Source organism: Pholcus phalangioides, unplaced genomic scaffold, assembly GCF_987345545.1.
Source record: "Pholcus phalangioides strain wild (caught in Gottingen) unplaced genomic scaffold, Ppha-v1.0 ptg000009l_1, whole genome shotgun sequence".
In the NCBI taxonomy this organism is placed as follows: domain Eukaryota; kingdom Metazoa; phylum Arthropoda; class Arachnida; order Araneae; family Pholcidae; genus Pholcus; species Pholcus phalangioides.
This window is the reverse complement of record NW_028301602.1, coordinates 55,723,137-55,748,627: the sequence shown is the minus strand read 5'-3', so window position 1 is coordinate 55,748,627 and position 25,491 is coordinate 55,723,137. Positions and strand designations below refer to the sequence as shown.

Sequence of the window (25,491 nt, the reverse complement as noted above, 5' to 3'; positions counted from 1 at the left end):
CGGGAATAGTACGAGCTTACGTTTGTAATCCCTCTGGTCACCTCCAGATGGCGAATCTGATCGTGACTTTTCGCTTGTGTCTTCTTTTCCCTTGTATGTATATGTTCATTCGACGCGTACGCACGTCTCGCTTGTCATTCGCACGTCTCGCTTGTATTACGTAAAATAAAATCGTTTCTTCTACGCATTTGCTCTCCCAATGAAAAGCTATTTCGGCCCCGACATATTTTGGTGCACGAAACCCGCCGGAACGAATATTTTGGATCAGGAGAATTTAACGACGCTCCATCGGAAACGGACAACGGTGCGCGCCAACGTGACTAGATTCGTTTCAACGTTGGACAGTGCCGGGAAGGAAACCGACTTCGTGGTTGCTCGTTTGACGGAGCAATTGGACGAATTACTTCGCCTTGACGACGGTATTCACGCTCTAATATCCGACGAGGACTACGATATCGAAACATGCGAGGAATACGCCGAGTAAGCGAAACGTTCCTTGTTCCCATGCTACGAAAACGCAACAAGTCTCCAACGACGGTGCCTCCTCTGGTTGCTACTTCGATTCCCGCTTCAGCTCAACCTACATCGACTTCATCACCATGTGCTCTCAAGGTGCCTACAGTACGCCTAGAGCCCTTCCGCGGTTGTGTTAAAAGACTGGCCGACATTGTGGCAATAATTCACCTCTTCGATCGAAGAGAATCCTCAACTGTCAACCATCGACAAACACGTCTTTCTACGGGGGTATCTACAAAACGAACCCAAGAAGCTCGTCGAGGGAATCGGCGGCACATCAGAAGCCCACGAGACGGTGAAGAAGGATATCATCATACAGACCCACATCGATTTCTTCGACATCTTCATCGCCCGAGTTTCTCAACGACACCTACTTGGAAATTAACGCCCATATTCAAGCTCTCCGATCACTCGGCGAAGATGTCGATAACTACAGTCGGATTTTGACACCGAAGATCCTTCGCACATTTCCTACGGACATTCGTCAACGGTGTAGAGTTATCCACTCTAAACGGCAAGATATCTCGGACATGGACATATCCAAGCTGATGCAGTTTCTCGGTGAAGAAATCGACGGATTATCAAGCAAAGTGTAAGGTGAGTTTCCTTTGCCACCTTCGAATTTCCGCCCGACTAATTTCATGTCCGCACTAGACGTAACGAGAAAAATCCGTCACCGTTTTGTCCATTTTGTGAATCGTATGATCATTGGCCCCAAAATTGCTCGGTGATAACTGATGTTCAATTACGAGTGCAGAAGCTAAAAGAAACTCGTCGTTGTTTTTTGTGTACTAACCGTTCGCACAACGCTAAAACTTGCCCACGCCGTGCTAGAGCTTTCTGTTCTAACTGTAAAAGGACACATCACGTATCCATTTGTCCTTCACTTCAAGCCTCTACTGCTGGTGGTAAAATTGATGTGTCGCCCCGTTTTACGTATTTGGGTGTTCGGTCCCAACGGAAATTGCAAATTGTCTCGATGTGTGAGACGCCGGAAGTCAAACCTCCTTCATTTACAGCAGTTTAGTGAATGAACTGCAATTGCATGTGCTGCAATCGGTCAACTTGTCTATTAGTTGCATTCGAAGCTGTACCAAAACAATCGACGTCAAGTGCAATTTTTCTTATCTAGCATTTGGGATAACAGATCGATTCCGATGGTTGCGTTCGAAAGCAATAATTCTTACGCTCACATCCTACGGCTCCGGTAGACATTGGTGCATTTGCTACTTCACGCGGAATTCAGCTTGCGGATCCTCACTCGTCCGACGACATCCCGATTCAAATTCTCATCGGTAGCGATTATTACTGGAAAATAGTGAAAACTGATTCGCCGGTCAAATTGTCAGACACTTTCGTTCTTGTTCCGTCTCATCTCGGACATATACCCGTTCCAACGTTCTTGTCCAACACACTCCTCCTTCGAACAACACTACCGTTCATTGCACGGCTACTACTTTTGCTGAAGAAATAAATGACTCGTTCAAACGCTTCTGGGAACTCGAGGCCATGGGAATCACCGATGTAAACGAAAAATCACTCTCGACTGCTGAAGCAAAAATATTGCGAGATTTCCACGAATCTTACAGCCTGGAGAACCATCGTCGTGTCGTTTCACTACCGTAGAAAGAAAACGTATGCCTCACGTCGGACAATCGGCCTATTGCCTCACGCCGCCTTGACACTCTTCGTAGACGTCTGGATAAGGATCGCCCTTTTCGGGAAATGTGCATTCAGCAAATGGAACGTTACATCGAGAACGGCCACGTCAGAATCGTCAAGTCCTAGAATTTATTATCTCCCTCACCACGCAGTGAAGAAGACCATTCTTGAGTCGCAAAAGTGTCGCATCGTATTTGATGCATCGTCTCATGTCAACGGACACACATCTCTGAATGATGCTCTTGAGACTGGTCCAAATCTACTACCTGAGACATTGTCGACTTTACTACGTTTTCGAATGTTCCGAATAGCTCTCACCACTGATGGATGTCGAGCGTTCTTGCAGCTTAGTTTGCACGAGCAAGACAGAGATGTAACCAGATTTCTTTGGTTTCGCACAGTGACTGATCATGATAATAACTCGTTGAATTTAACAAATGATGTGCTGACCTATCGTTTCACGAGATTACCATTCGGTCTAGCATGCAGCCCTTTTCTACTGTCAGCTACGCTACGTGAACTGGCGAACAAATTCTCTGAACAACACCCGTACGCTTCTCAACACCTGGATCGCAGTTTATTCATGGACGATTTTGTTGCTGGCGGCTACACGCACGACGAAGTGATCACACTTTACCGAGACTTGGCTGCCTTGATGGGTATCATCAGTCTTCCAATGGGCTACTAGTTCAAAGGTGCTGAAAGAGATCTGGGCGACTGAAGGTATCGAAACAACCTCTGTATCCCGAATACTCGGTATACCATGGGACACGGTGCACGACACATTTTTGTTTAGATTTCTCCTCACTTGCTGACTCTGTTGCAGGTGAGCCATGCACGAAACGCCTTCTACTCCATACCATCGCTCGCATGTACGATCCGCTAGGCATCTATGCGTCTCTCAGCACTCGCGGCAAACTACTCTTCAAAGACACCTGGGTTCAACATCTGTCATGGGATGAAATCCTACCTGCCGTAATTGCTAACCACTGGATGTCATGGATTTTGGACTTTCATGTTCTCAAAAGTTGCCAACTACCCCGTTGGATTGGTTACAATCCCGATTCCAAAGCATCCATTCATGTTTTCTGTGACGCGTCCGAACGTGCTTACGGTGCTGTTCTATATGTCCGGTCTACTCACGAAGGTGCTACGACAGATTTGCAGCAAAAGCCGCATAGCGCCACTGAAGAAGATCACGCTTCCTCGACTTGGAACTTCTCGCTGCTCGTTTACTCAGCTATTTTTGTGCAGCAACCGATCTCGATGCACGAGAAGCCGTTTTGTGGTCCGATTCAACAGTTACCCTGGGATGGATCCGAACAAATTGAAAACGTTTGTGTGCAACCGCGTCACAGAAATTCTACGTCACACTGAATCGACGCAATGGCGACATTGCCCTGGCGAATCGAATCCCGCGGATTACGTTTCTAGAGGTTGTTCTGCCACTACACTTCGCAATTTGGACACCTGGTGGCATGGACCTACGTGGCTCATTGAAACACAGTCTGCGTGGCCTTAAAATATTAGTGTTGAGCAACCTTCGACAGAAATTCGTCAGACTGTGAAAAGTTCAATGTTGGTATCCACGTCTCCCCCAGTGATTGACATTTCTCGTTTCAGTTCTTACGCGAAACTTATTCGGGTTTCCTCGTGGATGCAACGATTCATATACAGCTGTCGCACGTCTTGCAAACTTCATGGCAAATTAACAGCAAAAGAACTCCAAAACGCGAAATGTTATTGGATTCGTCAAGTTCAAATAGATTGTTTTCCGTCTGACTATGATGCTCTTCGACATGGTAAACAACTTCCAAAAGACTCGAAAAATTGCACAATTCCATCCATTTCTTTGTGATAATCTGATACGAGTTGGTGGTCGCTTGCAGTTCGCATCACTTCCAGCTGCTGAAAAACATCCTTTGGTACTCGATGGTTCACACCCATTTGTCAAATTGCTCATTCGCCACGTACATATTCGTCTCCATCATCTGAGCACGAGAGTGGTGCTATCAGAACTACGAAATGATTACTGGATTCTTCGAGGTCGACAGGTTATTAAAAGTGCCGCTGTGGTGGTCATAATGACGGACTCGCATCGCGGGGACCCGGGTTCGAGCCCCACCGTCACCACAGTGGTGGTCGGCTGAAGTTGGGTTTCTGTGGTTCCCAACTTCAAGGCGCAAATGCGAGCCGGTCTCGCCGCAGAGAGCAACAGTCCTACAAACAGTACAAATATTCAGTCACACATCGCTCACTTCACTTCTGAGATATAGATGGCAGCACTGAAAAATCATACACAACACTAGATACGCACTCAACTGTTAGGTACACGCACTTACACTTCCGGCACAACTCACTAGGTAGTAAATTGCTTATGGCAATAGACCTGAGTTGTGCTCGGTTTGAAAAAAAAAAAAAAAAAAAGGTTATTAAAAGTGTCCTACGCCAGTGTCTTTTCTGTAAAAATTTTTAGAAGCACGCCACCGGCTCAAATTGAAGCACCACTTCCTTCGGATAGAGTCACCCGGTCAAAACCATTCAGTGTCGTGGGAATAGACTTCGCTGGCCCACTATACGTTCGTAGAAGCTCTATCTCAGTGAAAGTGTATATCTTGTTTACATGTGCTGTCACTCGAGCGATTCATTTCGAGCTTGTCACGGATTGCTCTACAGATAAGTTTTTGCTGGCATTTTCACGTTTTCTTGCTCGTCAAGGTGTTCCCAACACTGTATATTCGGATAATGCGCAGACTTTTCACGCCGCAAATCGTGAGCTTTCCGTCCTTTGGGGTGCCATGACTTTACCTTCTGCTCACCAATACTACGCCTCCCACGGAATCACTTGAAAATTCATAGCCCCTCGAGCGGCTTGGTGGGGACGCGTGATTGGTGTTGTCAAAAGTTGTTTACGGAAAACATTAGGTCGCGCATCTCTCGATGACGAACAACTGACGACTACGTTAGCTGGAATTGAAGCCGCAGTCAACAGTCGACCATTGGCAGCAGATATCGAGTTAGATGATAGCTTCGAAGAACCTCTCACGCCTGCCCACTTCCTGGTTGGACAACGACTGACAACCCTTCCTTCTCACGAAAAGGTTCCTGGAGCTACCGAACCTCAAGAAATCGTGGTCACTGCAGCAAGATTCACTGAATGACTTTTGGAGCCGATGGAGGAAAGAATACACACCAAGTGAAAAATAAAGGCCAAGGTCTTCAGTTACGAGTTGGAGATGTCGTCCTCCTACAGGAAGATGCAAGACCTCGACACATGTGGACGAAGGCACGCGTATTTTCTCTCGTCAAAGGTCGTGACGACAACATTCGTTCGTGTATCCTAAGTACAGCCAGTGGAACAGAAATTCGACGGCCAATTCAATTGGTAATTCCTCTGGAGGTTGACCAGGGTGGGGAGGATGTTGGGAATAGTACGAGCTTACGTTTGTAATCCCACTGGTCACCTCCAGATGGCGAATCTGATCCGTTATGTGACTTTTTGCTTGTGTCTTCTTTTCCCTTGTATGTATATGTTCATTCGACGCGTACGCATGTCTCGCTTGTATTACGTAAAATAAAATCGTTTCTTCTACGCATTTGCTCTCCCAATGAAAAGCAACTGGCTTTGTTGATTGTCATGGCAAAAGTTGAACGAATCGGGAACTGTAATCGCTTGAAAGCGAATGGCATTTCTTCAGTGATAATTGGGAATGTGAAGACGTCTTCTCCTTTGGCACATACAGTTAGAATCGTTGCTTCAAGGATGTAATTGTGAAATTTCTTCACGCAGATTCTGGTGCCATTGCAGAGTATCGGTGTCTCCAAATTTGTTAAAAGCATTACAGGTGCTCCGACTTTGAGGGTCAAGTTGTATGGTAGCACACCCGGAATATCCAAAAGAGTTCAGAAATTCTGCAGGATACAGAACTGTCTGCGCCGTGTCTGTGACAGTGCCAACCGATTTATAATACGTGGAGTCTCCTGGAATAATTTTTTTGATTTTCTCGTTGATCTTGTTCACACTCATTTTTCGGTGCCAGAATCGCACTCTCACAAAGCCATTCATGGTTTCGTGATTTTGTTGAATGTTTGGGAGGACTTTGCAAGTTCTTGAACTGAGTTTAACAACTGGTAAAATCCATTTGGGAACGTAATCAGTCCGGTGCTTGGGTCTACGGGAATTCTTCCATTGGCAAGTTTAATCAACTGATGTGAAAATGATAGCAGTGCCGAGTCATTTTGCAGTTGGTCAACTCGCATGTTGGTGGATAATGATAATTTTTTAACTTCGTGCCAGAGTGTTGATGTCCTAACAAACTCGAGGCGACCACCGATAGACAGCACCTTCACTTCCAACCCATCTCACTAATGGCAGTAAATTGCAATGTAGCGATTTGGCCAGAGTTGGTGTTTGGGGAAGTAGAGTGCTGATGATTTGAGGCAATCATTGAGTTCATCAGATGGCGATGAACATTTTTATTCTCAGTTTTGTCGTCGTAGTTGATGTTCTCTGTTGTTAGTGACGTCATATGTGCAGCTTATGCAGCGAATATTATTCAAACGCCTTTTAAGCATTTTTTAAATTGAAACTATACCTCTACGATGGGCGGTTGAGGACGAGAAACAATTTTTGCACGACAGTTTTTCGCCCATTTCGGGCATTTACTCTGCTCTGGTGAACTTTTGAAGTAACCTATCGTTCAAGTCTGGTCCCGTTTGGTATACATGCAAAATGTTGCGACGATTGATCTAAAATTGTAGATTTGTATAGAGAACACGCACACAGAAAATCAATTTTATATAGACTGGATCAAAACCATATACTTTAATTAATATATATGTGTTTCATCGGTCTTTCAAATATAGAATATGTGATCCATTGACATATAAGTTTTTTCAACAAAATGTAGGGGGGGGGGGGGTTAAAAGAAAGTGGTACTTTAAAGGACATTGTCAGTAGTAAACGGTTTGAACGTTCATTACTGCAACCAGTTTGGTGATAAAAATTCCGAGTCGCCTTTTTGTACATAAGGTGAGGTCATATTTTTTCCATTTTTGTGTTTTGAATTTGCTGGTAGATGTTCCAATTAAGACAGTAATTCTTTGTTTGTTGTGTAGTTGTGATTTTGCTTATTTGTTAAAATGTTTGTATTTATTTTTTTTTACCTTGCGGTTGGCAACTCGATTTTTTGTTTTCTTACTAGTGTTTGAATCACAAAGAAAGTAGTTATATATATTTGAAAAGTGACATTATTTCAATACATAAACAGTTCGAGAAAAATAAATTGAGCATTTACGAGTTAAAAACCACAGTTGCTCTTCTCATGAAAAATAAATTTCATGAAATAAAATGAGAAAGAAAACATCTAACGAAAATGCTGATGAAATTTTAAATTATTGGTTGAACAAGAAACCTATTTCACTATTGTGTGTCATATTTGCCGGTGTATAAGACCATAGTCTTCGTGTGATGACATTCATTTTTCTTTCTCACGTATTCGATTGCACCTGCTTAGTACTCTTAGTTTAGCACTTATGGATTCCTCATTATTAAGAGATTAATGATTAATAACTAAAACTAAAGAACAAACAGAAACTAATGTCACCACGATCACATAACTTGCGTACAACCCTTACCTTTTGTATATTCAATCAAACATTTCATGGTGATGCATGTATTCACATATAAACAAACGCGCTAGTTTTGAGAAAAATTTCAAAGATATTCATTAAAAAAATTTAATACAATTAGTTTTAAAAGAACTTACGAAAGAAAATTAATTCTTATACGCCGTCAAATTCAGTAATTATGCAGAAGCTTGTTCAGTTTTTATTAAAATGAGTTAATTTGTAAAATATTATAATTCTCCTTTAGTTTGGAAAAAAAAAAGTACGTGAATCTATTTTTAACTTTTAAACAGATTTACTGCTTGGAGTTTCAAAATACCGTAGAATATATACTGTTGTTTCTAATGACTCTTCTCTTAAATTACAGCATAATGTTGTTGTTTTTTTTTTTTTTGTGTGTATGCGATTTATTTATCCAGATATTTAACTTCTCGTTTTTGCAGGTTGTTATTCCGTTTCGAATGAGCTGATGTGCACAATGTTCGCCAATTATAAAGAAAACCACTCAATGGAGTTCAAAACCAACCCCCCTTTTTTGAGGTTCTTAAAACAATTCTAAGATGCATCACTTTGTGGTCATAAGACGGTGTTAAATAAGTCATTTAAGAAAAAAAAGTGTATTCTATTCTTTATACGTGAAACTGCTGGATAGCAAGTAATCGTTGAGCAAAGAAAAATGGTGGAAATGAAAGGTTTAGAAGACGCGCCCGTGCACCAGCATCAGCAGGGTGCAGAAATGGGTAAAGACCAGTTCTTACCTACAACCAATAACGCCAATAACAACAACCCCAATAGCCGAAGGAACGTGGCCGGTGTCCGAAGAGATATTATCGATGGCCTGTGCACTTCCGTCGATCAAGACCTGCTGATTGCCAAGACTTTCTATTTTTTTTTCTTCTCGGCTTTCGGTTCGTTGTTTCCCTTACTGGCTGTCTATTTCAAGCAGATGGGCATGAACCCAACCCAGAGTGGACTGCTGATTGGGATACGCCCCTTCGTAGAGTTCTTATCTGCTCCGTTTTGGGGTGGCATGGCCGATAGGTTCCACAAGGGCAAGATCATGCTGCTCTGCTCTTTGGTATCTTGGATAGTTTTCACCCTAGCCCTCGCTTTTATACAGCCTCCCGCATCTTCATGCGTAGTATTCAACGAGACGCACCACTTCCTCTTCGTACCGGAAGAAAATGATCGGGACAAGAGGAGCGTATACGAAGAAGAGTACGGAAATTACTTATATGAACCCGAAGTTGTGAGGCAAGATGAGATGTTATCAGATTTCTCACGTTACGACAGCGCTGAAAATGAGACCACTTCGAAACCTCTGCATGACGAGAAAACCAAAGAACCCTCGAAAGACACAAAGAATCATAAACGTAAGGAGAAATCGAAACAAAAATCGACGGATTCGGATTACTATGATGACAAATTCAAGCAGAATCTACCACCAAATCACGTGGTAGGTAAATCTCCTAGTTCAGTGGAGTATACCTTAAATTACAATCAGGAAAAGCACGTCTCTTACATTTCTCCTCCGTTCAGTTCCATTGTATATAAATGGGAAGACGTACAAGAAACGTTTTTCTTGTTGCTACTGCTCGTAGTCCTCGGAGAGTTCTTCAGCGCACCAGCAATAACTCTGGCCGATTCGGCGACTCTCTCCTACCTAGAAGACAACACGGATAACTACGGCAGGCAAAGAATGTTCGGTTCTCTGGGATGGGGCCTGGCGATGTTTTTCGTCGGAATCGCTCTGGATCATTCCACGGCGTTTCCAGACCATCCTTGCAGACCACACGAGAAGGAAAGAAATTATACGATTTGCTTCGCGACGTTCTCTGTTCTGATGGGCTGTGCGTTTATTGCCGCGACCCAGTTTACCTTCGACTACGATGCGATCGAGGATCAGATCGCTATGAAGCCCGTTGTGGAAAATGGTACGAATCAGGTCCAGAAGGGAACCGGTTTGCCATCGTTTCTGACAGAGGGAACCGTCATCGACGATAGTCCGATTCCCATGCCACCTCCAAAGAAAGAAGAACCTCCAGCTGCAAAGGTGAGTCCGACATGCTTACTTTTCTCGAAATGAAATATATTTTATGCCAAACTGTTTCACTGTCAAAGCAGCCTGGTACGAAAATCTATACTGCAATAGCATCTCTGTGTGATTCGAAATAATTAAGAAATTTCTCCATTACATCTTAGTGTTATTCTTCATATTGTTTTAGAGCACAGTGTTCGCCCAGACGACGCGCCAATTGCCAGAATGGCTAACTGTCCTGAGGACTTTCGCAAACCTTCGTTATGGAGCTTTCCTTTACGTCACTTGGTTCATGGGTTTCGGCGTTGGCCTCGTGTTTACATTTCTGTTCTGGCATCTACAAGATCTCGGAGGCACTCCGACATTATTCGGCGTGGCTTCAGTCATCAACCACATCTCAGAAATATTCGCTTATTTCTTTAGCTTCAAGTTCATCAGGCAGATTGGACATACGAAAGTGAGTTGCAGATTCCCTACAAGTTATATAAATCATACTATACAGGGTTCTTAGACTGACTCCTCAAACCGCAAATTACTGGTGAACCGTTGCGATATTAGAGGGATACTTCTTATTAGAGAAAGTATTCAAATTACGTGTGGACCTTGCATGTCATTCATATTGCAAGGGGTTGTATAGTTATTACACTAACGGAAAATGCTTTTTCCCCCGTTAATGCTGTTTCCAGCAAATTCAAATATCTCTGCGAATATTGCACTTAGAAACACGAAAGTTTTTGTTTTTTTGGCCACAGGAAAGATAAGGCAACAACTTTATAATTGGGTTTTTGAATACAAGGTGTCTATGTTAAAATTTAGTTTTTATTCTTTTATTTTAACAACTACACAACACTTTGCAATATGAATGACCGCATCTGAAGTCCACACGTTATTTGGATATTTTTTCTAACTGGAAGTATACCTCTAGAATCAACGGTTCGCAAGAAATTTGCGATTCGATGAGTTAGCTATGCACCCTGTACATTAGTCCTCTCTAATTCTGATATATTGTGATATATCATTCAAAGTACTTAATATTACTTTGCTCTTTCCAGCGTATCATGATAAACCTTTCCTATTATATTTAGGTTTTGTGCATTGGTCTGGTTGGGAATATTTGCCGTTTCTTATACATATCCTGGTTGCGTGATCCTTGGTGGGTGTTGCCGTTCGAATTTGTGCAAGGTAGGCGTTCAATTTTACTCTTCTCAAATTTCATCAGCGAGCTTGAGAGCAGACGTTAGGGAGAAAGAAGTTATATTGACCTCTTTATAAGCCTGGACCAAAATTAACCATTAAAACATTGTTTTGATTGGTTTGTGTTCATTGTACGACAAAATTCTCTTTAAAAAGAGAAAAATATGGAAAAAATTAATCGATTAATTAGGGTTGATATCTTTACTAATACCATTGCTGTTAGGCACACTTACGCCCACCTCAAGCTTTAACTTGAAAAAAGAATTGTTTAACATAAAATCATTATAAACCGTTAAAAATGAAGATACACATATGTGTATCTCTGGTGCGAAGAGGTCAAAAGGCGGAAATTCACATTTTAATTATGTAGTACCAAAAACAACCCTTTCGCTGAATGTAAAAATCACTATGTTGTATATTCGGAATTGAGGTTTCGAAAGCTGCTAAATACAGTATCATTGCGCATTATATAATGATATGATAATGCTGCGTAATTAACCACCAAATTGTGGTTAATTTTAGTTAATATTCTTCAGATCGAACTATTGAATATGTTCTGATCATTGCATTAAAATTTCTCTATAATTAATCATGAAATCTTATACAATTTTGAATTTTTTCAAAAAATTATTTGAAAAAAAAAACCTTTCAACTTTTATAAAAAGCCTTTCTTCCTTTTTTTCGATTATTTTAACCGTTTATATCCTGACGGTACTCCAAAGTACCAGGTTAGATCATTTGTTTTGAACTAGTTGTTTCAAAAACACTGTTGTTTTTTTTGTCTATGGTAACACGCTGTACGAGTCGATGCAGGTGTTTTTTCTATGGTCCGTGATATTATTTTATTTTTGCTCGCTCATTTTTTTGACTTGGTTTTTGAATTCGTTAGTATGTGTAAAATCTTAATCTAAAAACTTATGAAGCAAATTATCTAAATGAGAATTTGGTAGTTGATCAAAAAATTATAATCTACGGTCTTAGGTGTTTCATAGTGCAATCTGACTATACATTTCATCATGGAAAAAAATTGCGAAAAATGTAGTGGCCGGCTTCCAGCCAACAAAGCTGTGTCTAAATGCACACTGCACTGTGTGAAGGTTAAAAGCGCACTACTGCAACAGGAATTGGCAGAGTCATGATGAAGGGGGTTTGATGGGTTATAACTTCCCATCGGAACCCTGTTTCACCAATTATGGTTTTCGGAAGTGTGTTGGTTTTTCAGATTCGAATTTTAAAAAGTTGCCGGAAGAAACTAAGCAGAATTGGAAATGCGAGACCTGTGAGTCCCTGGAGGGTAAGGACTTAACAATGTATGAATGTTTCAAGGAACAAATGCGTGTGATGTATCAAAAAATCACTGATAAATTTTCCGAGGAATGCAGTGGATTACGTGGTGAAATCTCTGAACTTAAAAAATCGATCGAATTCAACGATGACATCTTGCGAGAAATGAAATCTGAGTTGACGGATGTGAAAACTGAGTTAAAGGAAATTAAACTAAAGAAAATGCTGGATTTTCAAGACAATATACAAATAGATATTTCCTCGCCTTAGGGTACGTCCATAGTGCACCGCTTCTCGATTTATTGCTTAAACCGCGGCAGTTGTAGAAGGCGAGATGATCCCGCGCGATTCTAGCCGGTGGTGGTTATAGTGCACCGCTCGCGGGAGCGTCTGCCTGCACGAGCAGTTGGCATCATGGAGCTATCACGTGGGGATCTATTGTGTGTGTTTTTGTTGACAACAAAAAATATTTATCATAAAATTTAAATATGAAAGAATGACGAATGTACATGAAATGAATAGGACTCGCCTTGAAGCTGCAATGGGTTTAGTGTAATCGCTAATTATAGTTAATTAATTAATTGATAATAAATCAGCGATTTCGCTTTTAGTGCCACTATAAATTTTCGATTAGAAAACCGAAAATTAATTGTTACAAAATTCCGTTTGATTTAGTTTATCGTTAATTAGTTAATTAACTAATTATCGATCATGATTATTATTATAATAGTTAATTAACTATTATCGCCAAAACTAAATCAAACGGAATTTTGTAACGATTAATTTTAGTTTTTCTAATCGAAAATTAGTTAATTAATTCGTTAATTAACGATAAAACGAAATCTAACGGTATTTTGATTAATTAACGATATCGTTTTTATTATGTCAACTATAAGTAATTAACGATTAGTATTAACAATAATTAGGCGTCATGAAAACTCCGTTGGATTTAGTATGATCATTAATGATCCTTAATTAATTAACGATTAATTAACTATTTTGCTTATTATTATGTCATAACTAATTAACGATTAGTATTAGCAACAAGTATCCATCACAAAAACTCCGTTGGATTCAGTATAATCGTTAATTAACCTTAATTAATGATTAATCAACGATATCGCTTTTATTATGTTATATCAAGTTAACGATTAGTATTAATAATTATTCGTCATAAAAACTCCGTTGGATTCAGTATGACCATTAATGATCCTTAATTAATAACCGATTTCGCTTATATTATGCCATAACTAGTTAACGATTAGTATTAACAATAATTAATCGTCACAAAAACTCCAATTGGATTTAGTGTAATTTTAAATTTTCCTTAATTACTTAATGATTTCGTTTTTATTATGTCATAATTAATCAATAATTAGTAATAACAATAATTGTCGTTACAAAAACTCCGTCGATTTACTATTCCACTATAAAACGAACTACTCAAGTTTTAGAGGAAAGTATCCGTTTTAAACTGCAAGCGGTGAGCCGGTCAAGCGAGAAAAAGAAATAATAATTCATTCCGGTTAAAGAGGGTAAAAGCAGGTAGGCGGGCGCACTATGGCCGCCCCAATGACTTTTCGCGATCTTTTTTCAGCCGCGATGAAGCGAGAAGCGGTTCACTATGGACGTACCCTTACCTTAACTCTCTGCGATATCGCAATTCATGGAACCTGCAGGTAATCTGAACATATTTCATTTAAACATAAGAAGTATGCGAGAAAATTTTGATCAATTATTAGTATATTTAAATAGATTGGCCCTTTCGTTTGACCTGATATTATTATCAGAAATTTGGGTAAAAAATAATGAAATAGACCTTTATAATATCCCCGGTTACTATAGCTTTTACCAATGTCGTTCCCGAAATAGATCGGGAGGTGTTATAGCATTCATAAAGGACCATTTGAGTGCATTTCGAAAATTACAAATTAATATGATTACTGCAGAAGCATTATATTTACATCATGATCATTTTGATGTTTGTGTAATTCTTTTATACCGATCTTTTGATTTTACTGTCTTTGAATTTTTTAATGAATTTCGATCAATCGTAAATACTATGAAATATAAAAATGTCATATACGTAGGTGATATAAATATAGACATACTGAAGATAAATAATGAATCAGATGAATACACAGGCTGAATATGGATTTTCAGGTCACATATAGATAAACCCACTCGCTTATATACTTGTCTTGATCATGTTTTTGTCAGAAATTGTAAATCTGATTGGAATTTTAGTACTGCGCATAGCTGCCAAGTCTCCCGAATTTTCCGGGAATCTCCCGAATTTTAGGTTCATCCCTCGACCTCCCGAAAAGTTCCTAAATCTCCCGAATTTTTACGAAAATCACAAAAAAAATCCCTAATTGTCCCTAAAAGTTCTGTACTTCATTTAAAGAAGTCCCCGCTTATGAATACAATCCCTAAGGAATTTCTTGTGGGGCATGAAGCCTCTTTTTTTCTCCTTTCGAAATGACGTCAAACGTCGTAAATGGGGAAATTCCCTATTTTACAAACCCTCTGATTTTTGAATTTTCTTTCATCAAACGTTCCAGAAAAGAGCCGACTATTCCTTTTTGTACAAGTTGTGTTACGGACATAAACATCGGTCATGGAAAGACTGCCATCATCACTCATGTGAAATGAAAAAAAAAAAAACATCAAGCAAGTGTCACAAAACGTCAGTGTTCTTCAAAAATTGACGCTTTTTTCCCCCCTTCATCTTCCGATGATTTTGGGGTCATTCGTGCAGAATGTTTGTTCACAGCGTTTCTAATTGAACACAATATTTATTTTTTTAGATCACCATTTTGAAGTTTGGTCTTCAATTTCACTTGTTTCTGCGTAGGGATTTTATTCCCTATTCTTTAACTTTTATGTGCTGGAAATCCCTATTTTATTTGGAAAAATCTCTTTTGTATATATGAGGGAGTGGTTTTAGCATAAAATACGGGTTCGCGCGAAAATCTCCCGAATTTTCATTTTCAATAGTTGGCAGCTATGACTGCGATAATTGAACTCAAAATTACTGATCACTGGCCATTAATCATAAAATGTAAATTTTCTGATAATATTGAACACTTGGATAGTAATAAAACACATTTAAAAAATTACCATTTAATTGATCATTGCAAATTTGAAACGTGTATTAGAAGCTACAAATTAGATGAAAATTTGTATAATGAACAAGATGTAAATTTTTTGTATGAGAATTTTCTGGATACTATTTTGAAACATAAAAAATTTTGGGAACAGCAATCATCGAGAAATAACAGTAAAAAACTCAAAAGCGAATGGATCACAACTGGAATTAAAAAATGATTGATTATAAAGAAAAATTGTACAAAAAGCATAAACAAAACCCTTCAAATAATTGTTACGAATTAGCCTATAAAACTTACGACAAAATATTGAATTATAAAATAAAAAAAACTAAACAAGATTATTATCATACTAAATTTATCCTCTGTGGTACAAATTCCAAAAAACAGTGGAAAATTGTAAATTATATTGTCAATAAAAAAACCAAGAATTTTGTTATTCCAACAAATAGTGATACTCATAGCCTTGTAGATGATTTTAACTTGTTTTTATAAATGTTTGTAATTACCATAATACTGACATACCTCCTGTACAACAATATATACCTAACTCACAAAATTCTATGGCTATAATTCCCGTTGAAGAATCTACAGTAAAACGAATAATATTTGGATTAAAATACAACAAAGCAGTTGGATATGACGGTATCTCCGCCAAAATGCTCAAAATTGTTTGCAAATATCATGCTCGTTTTATTACATATCTTATCAATAGATCTCTTACAGAAGGTGTTTTTTTTTTTTAAAAACTAAAAAAAGCTTTTGTTATCCCTGTTTATAAAAATGGAAACAAAAATGAATTAAATAATTATCGCCCGATTTCAATCCTTCCAATAATGTCTAAAGTTGTTAAAATGAAAGTAATGGATTTCCTAAATACAAATTCGTATTTTTCGGACTCTCAGTTTGGTTTTCTACAGATAAAAATACGGAAATGGCAATTTTAAAACTAATGGAAAATATCCATAAAAATATAAATGAAGATAATAAAACACTGACCATATTCTTAGATTTAAATAAAGCTTTCGATAGCGTTGATCATAAAATTCTTCTGAATAAAATTTATCGTGCTGGTTTGAGAGGCGCTGTGTATAATTGGCTAGAAAGTTATCTTGTAAATAGAATGCAAGCTGTGAAAATTTGGAATGTGGTTAGCGGTTATAAATATATTAACACGGGTGTTCCTCGAGGATCAGTTCTTGGGCCCATATTGTTTTTAATTTTTGTTAATGATTTAAAGTATCTTCAACTAAATGAACATTTAATTAGCTATGCTGATGGCACAGCCATAACCATGCAGAAGCATTCTGAAAAACCATGCAGAAGCAGATCTGTATAAAATAAATATTTGGCTGAATAGTAATGAACTAGTCCTGAATCTTAATAAAACTACATATATCAACTTTCAACTTTATAATGATAATAGAGAACAATTGAAATTGCAGTGTCACAAATTAGGCTGTCCTTTTCATCATTGTGTATGCCCCACGATTTCTGAGGTTGATGAAATGAAATATCTGGGAATAACGTTAAATAGAAATCTTAAATGGAAATCCCACGCTATTACAATCAGTAATAAACTAAAATATATCAATATAAGATTTTACCATCTGAAAAACATAATTTCAAGTGAATTTCTCCATACACTTTATTTTTCTCTATTTTACAATACGGTATATGTATCTGGGGCGGTGACTATAGATCTAATTTAGAACTAATAAAAAATAATTTAAGGAAAACCATCAATGTAATATCTAGTCAATATTCTTATTCATCAAATATTGATTACATTTCTGATTATAGAGTTGATATACATAAACTTTATATCGAGTTATACTGTTTCTACAAAAAAACCAAACATGGTTCACATTGCGACACACTCCTATGCAAACAAGGCAATATGGATATCTATATGAGGTCATAAAACCTAAAAAAACACTTATTCAGAAGCAATTTTTATATTTAGCACCAAGATCTTATAACACATTAAGTAATGATATAAAATTCGAAAGAAACATAAACCGCTTCAAAAAATTGCTTGTAGACTACATTAACTCCTGTTAACTCAATCTAAACAAACACCAATATCTGCCATGTGTTTAACTGTACTTTATTTTGTGAAATGAAACATTACTGGTGAAAATAATAACCATACCTCGTACTGCGGCCTACTGTTTGATCAACTTTTATGTATATATATTGTGTATTATTATTTAGTATTTATGTATATTTATGATATTGTGTGTATTGTGTTTCAATAGCCTGTGTTTGCCAATCGATAAAATTATTTGTGGTTTGGCCCTGGACAGATCATATATAGATCTCTTGGGTCTATTATGGATGTTTGCTTTTGATTTCCCCCCCCCCATCCCACTGTAATATGTTTTGTTTCCCCCCCCCCATTTTGTATGTGGTTTGTGTTAATAAATTCTATTCTATTCTATATCTCGATTAATGACAACAACTCTTTGTTTGTTGCAGAACATGTGTGGCTGTGATTTCGCTAATTTGTTGAAAGGATTTTTTTTGCATTTCTTTCTTTTTCTACTTTTAACTTCGCAATCAGAATTTTTTTTCTTACTATAGTTTGAATCGCAAAGAAAGTAGTCATATATTTGGAAAGTATTATTACTTTAATGTTTATTTTATGTGCGATTTTTGAGGCTGTGTACGCCCTCTTTATTTTAAAATGGTTTTTCAGGTTTTCTATAAGTTTCAGTGACTATGAAAATAATTATCAGCCCTAAAAGAAACTAGCATTTAAGGGTTAAAGGAAAAATCGGTCAATTTTTTTTTTTATTTTTTTGAATCAGGTGTTTTGTAGAATATTCTATCTATCTTCTTTTTTCCCCTACCAATATTGTTATTTAATGACTTCATAAACTTTTTTCACCCCTCTCATTTTTCTCCCTGACTCTTCGGAATTTTCATTTCTATACGAATCATGCAAAAAATATATATGTTTGGAAATGCTCGAATAAATATAAATGGAATGTGCAGATCGTTAAGTGAGGAGCAAAGAAAAAGAATGCGAAAAGTTTTAAAACTTCGTTTTGATCCGTTTTCTTTACTTTTATTTTATTTTTGTAATGACGGCAATACCAGAGAAAGAGGATTTGCCAAAAATCTCAAAATAAACTGAAATAATTCTCACTAAAAATATATACACAAATTGCAGTCTTTCTGGCATCAATTTATTACTTCCGTTTCATTCAGGAAAAACGCTATAAGCAGGAGTGTCTTAAGCGAGCGTGCAAGGATTGCGGTGTACCCGGGTGGCAGGTTATAAGGGCGGCTGATTAGAGTTTAGTCAAAAATTAAAATTTTAACAATTTCCGATGGTAAAAATTCACATAACATCACGCTTTTGAGCTATACGTTGGTGATGGAGATGTTGAGAAAACTTGACGGGACAGACATGAACTGGAACCATAATACCAGAAATAAGAATGCACTTTGTCACAACAGGCAAGTGCGCATTTTGAGAGAGAGATGCCCCCATCCAGTAATTTTTCCCAGAACTGTCAAATAAAACAAAAAATTGGCTTCTCATTTGTCTGGTCTCTGAAGCACCAGAACGTGCCACAAACGCGTTTGAAATCGATTTTTCACCTCATTATACACTCGCGCTTCACATGATAAGTGTAAGTACTGATGGCTCATCGATAAGTGCTTCAATGTGAATTAAATTACCTTAATTATTCTATTAAGTTATCTTTAATTAAGAACGGTAAAACAATCCTGGAACAGGGGACGAAAAGTTTCTTTAAAAGTGGGACATATGGTCATCCACATTTTGCTCAGTGAACAATGGTGTGAGGCTTTGTACTAAAAAAATCAGGGTTATTCCAGGATTCCTTTGGGTGAAGTCCTGTCAGCCTCTCTCAAGAGCCATCTTTAGGGGTGGCACATGAGGCTTTGCACCCGGGCGGGCAGGTAAGCTCGAGTTGTCTCTGGATATAAGTTGTAAAATCTATGAATACAAAAGAGCAACATAGTTATGGAATACAAATTAAGTAATGAGTAATTCATTTAGAGAATCGTATCGAGTCAAGTCATCTTGGTTCACAGTTATCTACAAATTTTTTCAAGATCAGGTAAACGCGATTATGGTTTAATCCTTGGTAAACGAACAACTGCTTGAATAAATAGGGAAAAAACTTGGCAAGAGGGAAAACCATTTATTGTCTCTCAATTTCGTGCATCTGCCTTAAAAAAATAACAAAACGGTTCCGTTAATCAAAAAAGGAATAGGTTTTTAAGACGTATTGAAATAAAATAAGATGTGAGGGGAAAAAACTTTTAACCTCAAAAAACGGAAACAAAGGTCAGCAGTGAGTGTACGTTCTATCCTCTATGTCTGGGAAAATCCCTCTAGTGGAAATCGGTTTTGTTTCATCCTTCCTTGTGCCACTACATACGGATCGATATGGAAGGATAGGCTCACACAAGAAGAATCGTAGTTTAACCTTCTCACTCTTCTTGGCTTCTTCTGACCCAGATATTTTGGTGGAAACAGCCGAGGATCGTCCTCGCTCAATATGTGTTGTACACAGATACATAAATTAAAATAGGACGAAAATAATCATGAAAAGAAACAAAAATTTGAATGTTTCGACTGGTAAAGGCACAAAAACTACCTTATGCTTCTGCAAAAATGTACATGAGAATATAAAAGAAATTCCCAAGAAGACAGATCTTAAGGTTTAATAATTTATGCTTAAAAAAAGAGAGATAAGGACAAAAAAAAAATACATCCAGTGCAAGGTCATCTTCTACATTGGCCCAAAAAAAGAAATGCGCAAAATCTTCGGTAACGTTCTTCCTGCGTAATGTTCGATCCCTGTAGACGGCTCTGTGATGATCGGCTGCAGTTGGTTTTCTGTGGGTTTGCAACTTCAAGGTGCGAATGCAAACTGGTCTCCTATTCTGTGTCTCCCCGCAGAAAGCAGGCGACACTACACTTACAAGAAGATTAATATTCAGTCATTTTTTCAATCACAATGTGGAAAGTAGATGGCAGAAAACGCACAATTCTGTCATCATAAATACGTTAGGGCCACGTATATACACACGCAAAACGCTTTTGTAAAAATACAATTTTGTACTTTGAAATTATATTGCACTTTTGTATTTTTAGAAACTTGTATTTTTCTTTGTATAGTAATTGTAGTACCACTCTATTGTAGTGCAAAAGACCTGCAAAGATACAAATATTCAATTATCACACACCACTCACTTCACTTCTGAAATATAGATGGCAGCACTGAAAAAAAACAGACACATCACTACATACGCTCTCACACGTCCGGCACAACCCACTAGGTTATAAATTGCCCGTATCGATAGGGCGGAGTTGTGCTCGGTTTGAAAGAATGAAAGAAAAGACGTTATACAAAACTTTTTATTTATGCATTTGTACAGTTTTTATATTTTTATTCGAACTATGCATACATATATACGGGGTGATTATAAAAATGGCATGCTACAGTTGCCATTCCAACGCTATTTAGTGTTTTTCAGTATGGAGATCGCATTCTAATACAAAAAAACTTGGTGTTGCCATTTGATATTTTCGAAATTTTCTCACTGTAACCGTAACTGTTAGAGTGACACTGTTGTTTTCCATATCATTCTTGAGCGCATACATCAAAATACCTTATGCCAAAATTTCATTCAGTTCCTGTGAATGGTATGATAGTTAGGGGCCCATATGTCGGGATAGTTTTTTTATAATCACCCTGTATATATATATATATATATATATATATAGGGTTCAGCCATGAATTTTGACCTTTGCATTGGTTCAACAACAAATGTTTCACATGTACAGTATATTTACTCCGTTTTTGTTTTTCTCTAGCATTATTTACATCTTTATTTGCTGTATATACAGGGTGCATAACTAGCTCGTCGCACCGCAAATTATTAGGGGAACCTTTGATCTTGGCGCTTACTTCCAATTAGAAAACGTATCCAAATACCGTTTAGACCTCAGATACGACATTCATGTTGCATGTCTTAGGGGCTGTATAGTTATTAAAATAAAAAATTAAATTTTTTTAATGCGGACACCCTGTCCTCAAAAACCCAACAAGAAAGTTGTCGCCCTGTCTCTTCTGAGGCCAACAAAAGAAATTTAACGTTTCTAAGTGCAATATTCGCTGGCATATGTGAAAAATCGTTGAAAAGTTGAGAAAGAACAGCATAAATGAGGTACAGAAAAGTGTTAATCGTTAGTTTTTCTTTCGAACTTTTCTCAATTTTTTGAATTCAAATATCTCAGCGAATATTGCATTTAAAACGTGGAAATTTTTTTTGGCATCAAATTTGGTTTTTGAGGACAGGGCGTTTGTATAAAAAGTTAGTTTTGTATTTTATTTCAGGGGTGGGAACTCTGCGCCAATTGCGCCGCACTGCGCCAAAACTAATATCTTGCGCCATCCTGCTCCAATAGCGTATTTTCGCATTTTTCTGCGCCAAATAGCGAATTTTGCTTCAGTATGCCCGGAATTTCGGAAAGGACGCCAAAAAATTTTTGTTCCTGCTAGCCACGAAACGTTTCTTTACGAGAAGAGCGTGTTTTATTCCACTATACTTAAACTATCGCCCCCTGATCGGGCTTTCCATCGCGAAACCCCGATGCTGTCCGTGATCGTGGAACTGAAGATGGTTTGCAATGCCTTTCAGCTTTAAAGTGCAAATTCGAGTGTTTCCGTTTAAAAAAAAAAAGTCGTCACTGGAAGCAGCAGAAATTACTGTAGTCGATTGTCATTGTTTTAAATTCCGATGTTTCGTGAAAAAAAATTTCATTCCGGGAGTAAAAAGCGCATGTCCTTGTCCGCCGAATTACAAATGTTAGTTTAGAAACTTTGCCGAATAACGAGCGTTAAATCGTCAATATCGCCAAATAGCGAGTGTCAGATCGCCAATCTCGCCAGATAATGAGTGCTGAATCGCCAAACATCAAGTTGATTCTTCTTTGAAATTCTCTCCCATTTTGCAACAATTTCTTTCCAAGTATAAAAAAATTGAAAAATTATAAAAAAATTTTATCTCATTTGAAGTGCTGCTGTTCAAGGCAGCAAATAGTGCCCTCAGTAAGCAAAAATCATCTTAAATAGACGGGTGCAAAAAATTTTATGACAGCCGCTCTTTCAAACAATGTGTCAAAAGCAAAAATCAAGCTGACGAAAAGATGTTTGATGACAAAAGACAGTGCAGTTTTATTTTGAAAAGGGTTGAGGGTTAACGAAAATATTTTTGTTAATTTCACTGCTCCAATTTATAAATATCTGCTCCGAATCCCATATTTTGCTGCTCCAAATCCTGAATTTTGCTGCTCCAAAATGGACTTAGTCACTTCCCACCCCTGTTATTTTAATAACTGTACAACCCTTTGCAATATGAATGACGAATCTGAGACCTAAACGGAGTTTTTTTGTTTTTCTAATTAATTAATCTGGTATTATGCTTCTAGGATCGCCAGTAATGTGATGTGCAAGGAGTTGCTATGCACTCTGCATATTTTTGAACGGACAAGCGGGCAGCTTCAGCGTTTTTGTACCATTTTATATTCTTTTTAACTATATTCATTTCAAGGCTGTAGTGAGGAGGGCACGGGGTGTGGTCCTCATCCCATACTGAAATAAATTTCTGACTTCGGCCCCAATTCATTTGATTTATATACCTATTCTATATGTGTACCCATAGCTGCCAAGTCTCCCGAATTTTTCGGGAATCTCCCGAATTTTAGCTTCATCGCTCGACCTCCCGAAAAGTTCTTAAATCTCCCGAATTTTTACGAAATTCACAAAAATCCCTAATTGTCCCTAAAAATTCCCTACTTCGTTAAAAAAAATCCCCGTTCATGAAAACAATCCCTAAGGAATTTCTTGTGGGGCATGAATTTTTTTCCCCCCCTTTCGAAATGACGTCACACGTCGTAAATGGGGAAATTCCCTTTTTAAGGAAGTTTTACAAACCCTCTGATGGTAACATAGACTTAAGATATAAATAAGATAAGATAGTATTATTACTCTGTGGATGGTAACAAGAAAGTTGTTTGTCTCATCGTGCAGGGAAATGGCTTAGCAGCCAATAGTCCTGGATAATAATTGAAGATTAAAGTGACGCGTATATGGTCAAAATTTCTTTTGTTGAAGTTACGTACGTGCGATATAACAAAACATGAATACTGATGAACAAAAACATATTTCATCAATTTTAAAGATACTTATTCCGATGAAACGTTCCAGAAGAGGGCCGACTTTTCCTTTTTGTACAAGTTGTGTTACGGACATAAGCATCGGTCATGGAAAGACTGCCATCATCACTCGTGAAATGGAAAAAAAACAACAAAAATCAAGCAAGTGTCTTAGTCAGTGTTCTTCAAAAATTGACGCTTTTTTCCTTCATCTTCCGATGATGTTAGGGTCATTCGCGCAGAATGTTTGTTCACAGCGTTTCTAATTGAACACAATATTTATTTTTACATCATTGAAGTTTTGGCCTCCAATTTCACTTGTTTTTTGCGTAGGAATTTCACATTCCCAAGGGTTTTACTTCCATGTGTGTAAAATCCCTATTTTAATTTGACTTCAGTTTTTGAGTAGGGATTTTATTCCCTACGCTTTAACTTTTATGTTTGGAAAATCCCTATTTTATTTGGAAAAATCCCTATTGTGTTTATTAGGGAGTGGTTTTAGCATAAAATACGGGTTTACGCGAAAATCTCCCGAATTTTCATTTTCAAAAGTTGGCAGCTATGTGTACCCCTTGTCACGGCTCTCTCTTTCTCTCTGTGTACCAGCTTTTTTTTATTTCGGCAGTGCCTCAAGTCAGAGCATGGATTAATGAACTTTCTTACTGATCCATATCGTCGCAACAACCTCAGGAAATTTCACTTCTAAGAGCATAACACTATCGACATTATGAGCAAATTACTATCGTTTTACAACCTTTCATAGGGAAAGTGATTTGTGCCTGAGGTATGTGTACCTAATAGTGTGCGTGCCTATCTAGTGGTGTGTATGATGTTAGCACTGTCACCCGTTTTTTTTAACAATCTCAAATATTTAGGCGTAACAATCCAAAAAGACCTCGGCTGGGAAGCACACATCAATGAACGAAAATTAAAAGCTACTGGCTTCCATTTTAAACTAACTAAATAGCAGGGGCATCTCACAAACCATTAGGAACACCATCTACAAGACGGTAGTCGAGCGATTCTTAGCCCATGGCACCTCAGCTTGGTATAAGCATCCAACAAAAAAACGCAACCGCAAAAGAGGAAATTTCTTTTAACGATAACCGGGGCCTACGACACAACATCCACGCTTGGACTCCAGACGATCACAGGCAACTGCCCACTACACCTAAAACTCCAAATGGAACCAGTCTACACAAACGCAGTTAGGTTTAAGAAAAACATTCAACCAGAACTTCTAGACTTTGACCCCAATAAGTTTGAATAAAGGGAACATGGCTGGCACCACCACCCATCCTGCTCAACTATCGCCAATAGAATTTCGATTGACGGCCACGATATGAAACTAGCAAACACCCACATATACACAGATGACTCCAAAACCTATGAAGGCGTCGGGGCAGCCTATTGTGTAGTACAATACAGATAATAGAATGTGGCAAGCGGCGCTAGATAAAAACAATAGTAACTTTCAGGCAGAATTGTTAGCGGCTACACAACACGCAACGGGAACAGAAGAACGAGTTTTAATAATAACTAATAGCCGCTCCTCACTTCAAGCACTTCAAGATCCAACATATAGAAACACAATAGTACGTGTATTAAACGGCGGCGTTTAGAAAAATTTTCCTAGGTTGGACCAAGGTCCACGTAAGTAATCTTGGAAACGAGAGAGCAGACTCTCTAGCCATCAACTGTGACAATAAACTTGATAACCCGTTCCCATTAACGCTCCTGAAGCGACAACTTAAACAAACAACCATCCAGAAATGGCAGCAAATTTGGGACCAAGGAACAGCAGCTAGGAAAGTGCACGAAATTGTCCAAACACAGCAGCAAGGATTACAAGC

At 38.1% G+C, this 25,491-nt stretch overlaps 1 protein-coding gene across 1 annotated transcript in view; it reads left to right on the top strand.

Annotated features, from left to right (window-relative positions):
* The window catches only part of jef (major facilitator superfamily domain-containing protein 6 jef), a 33,759-nt gene that overhangs the window by 2,960 nt on the left and 5,308 nt on the right, over positions 1–25,491 (top strand). Inside the window, exons 2-4 of the mRNA XM_089236580.1 lie at positions 8,250–9,859; positions 10,032–10,301; positions 10,930–11,026. Of these exons, the coding sequence (XP_089092706.1) occupies positions 8,483–9,859; positions 10,032–10,301; positions 10,930–11,026 (1,744 nt within the window). The 5' untranslated portion in view covers positions 8,250–8,482. The remainder of the gene's footprint in view (positions 1–8,249; positions 9,860–10,031; positions 10,302–10,929; positions 11,027–25,491) is intronic.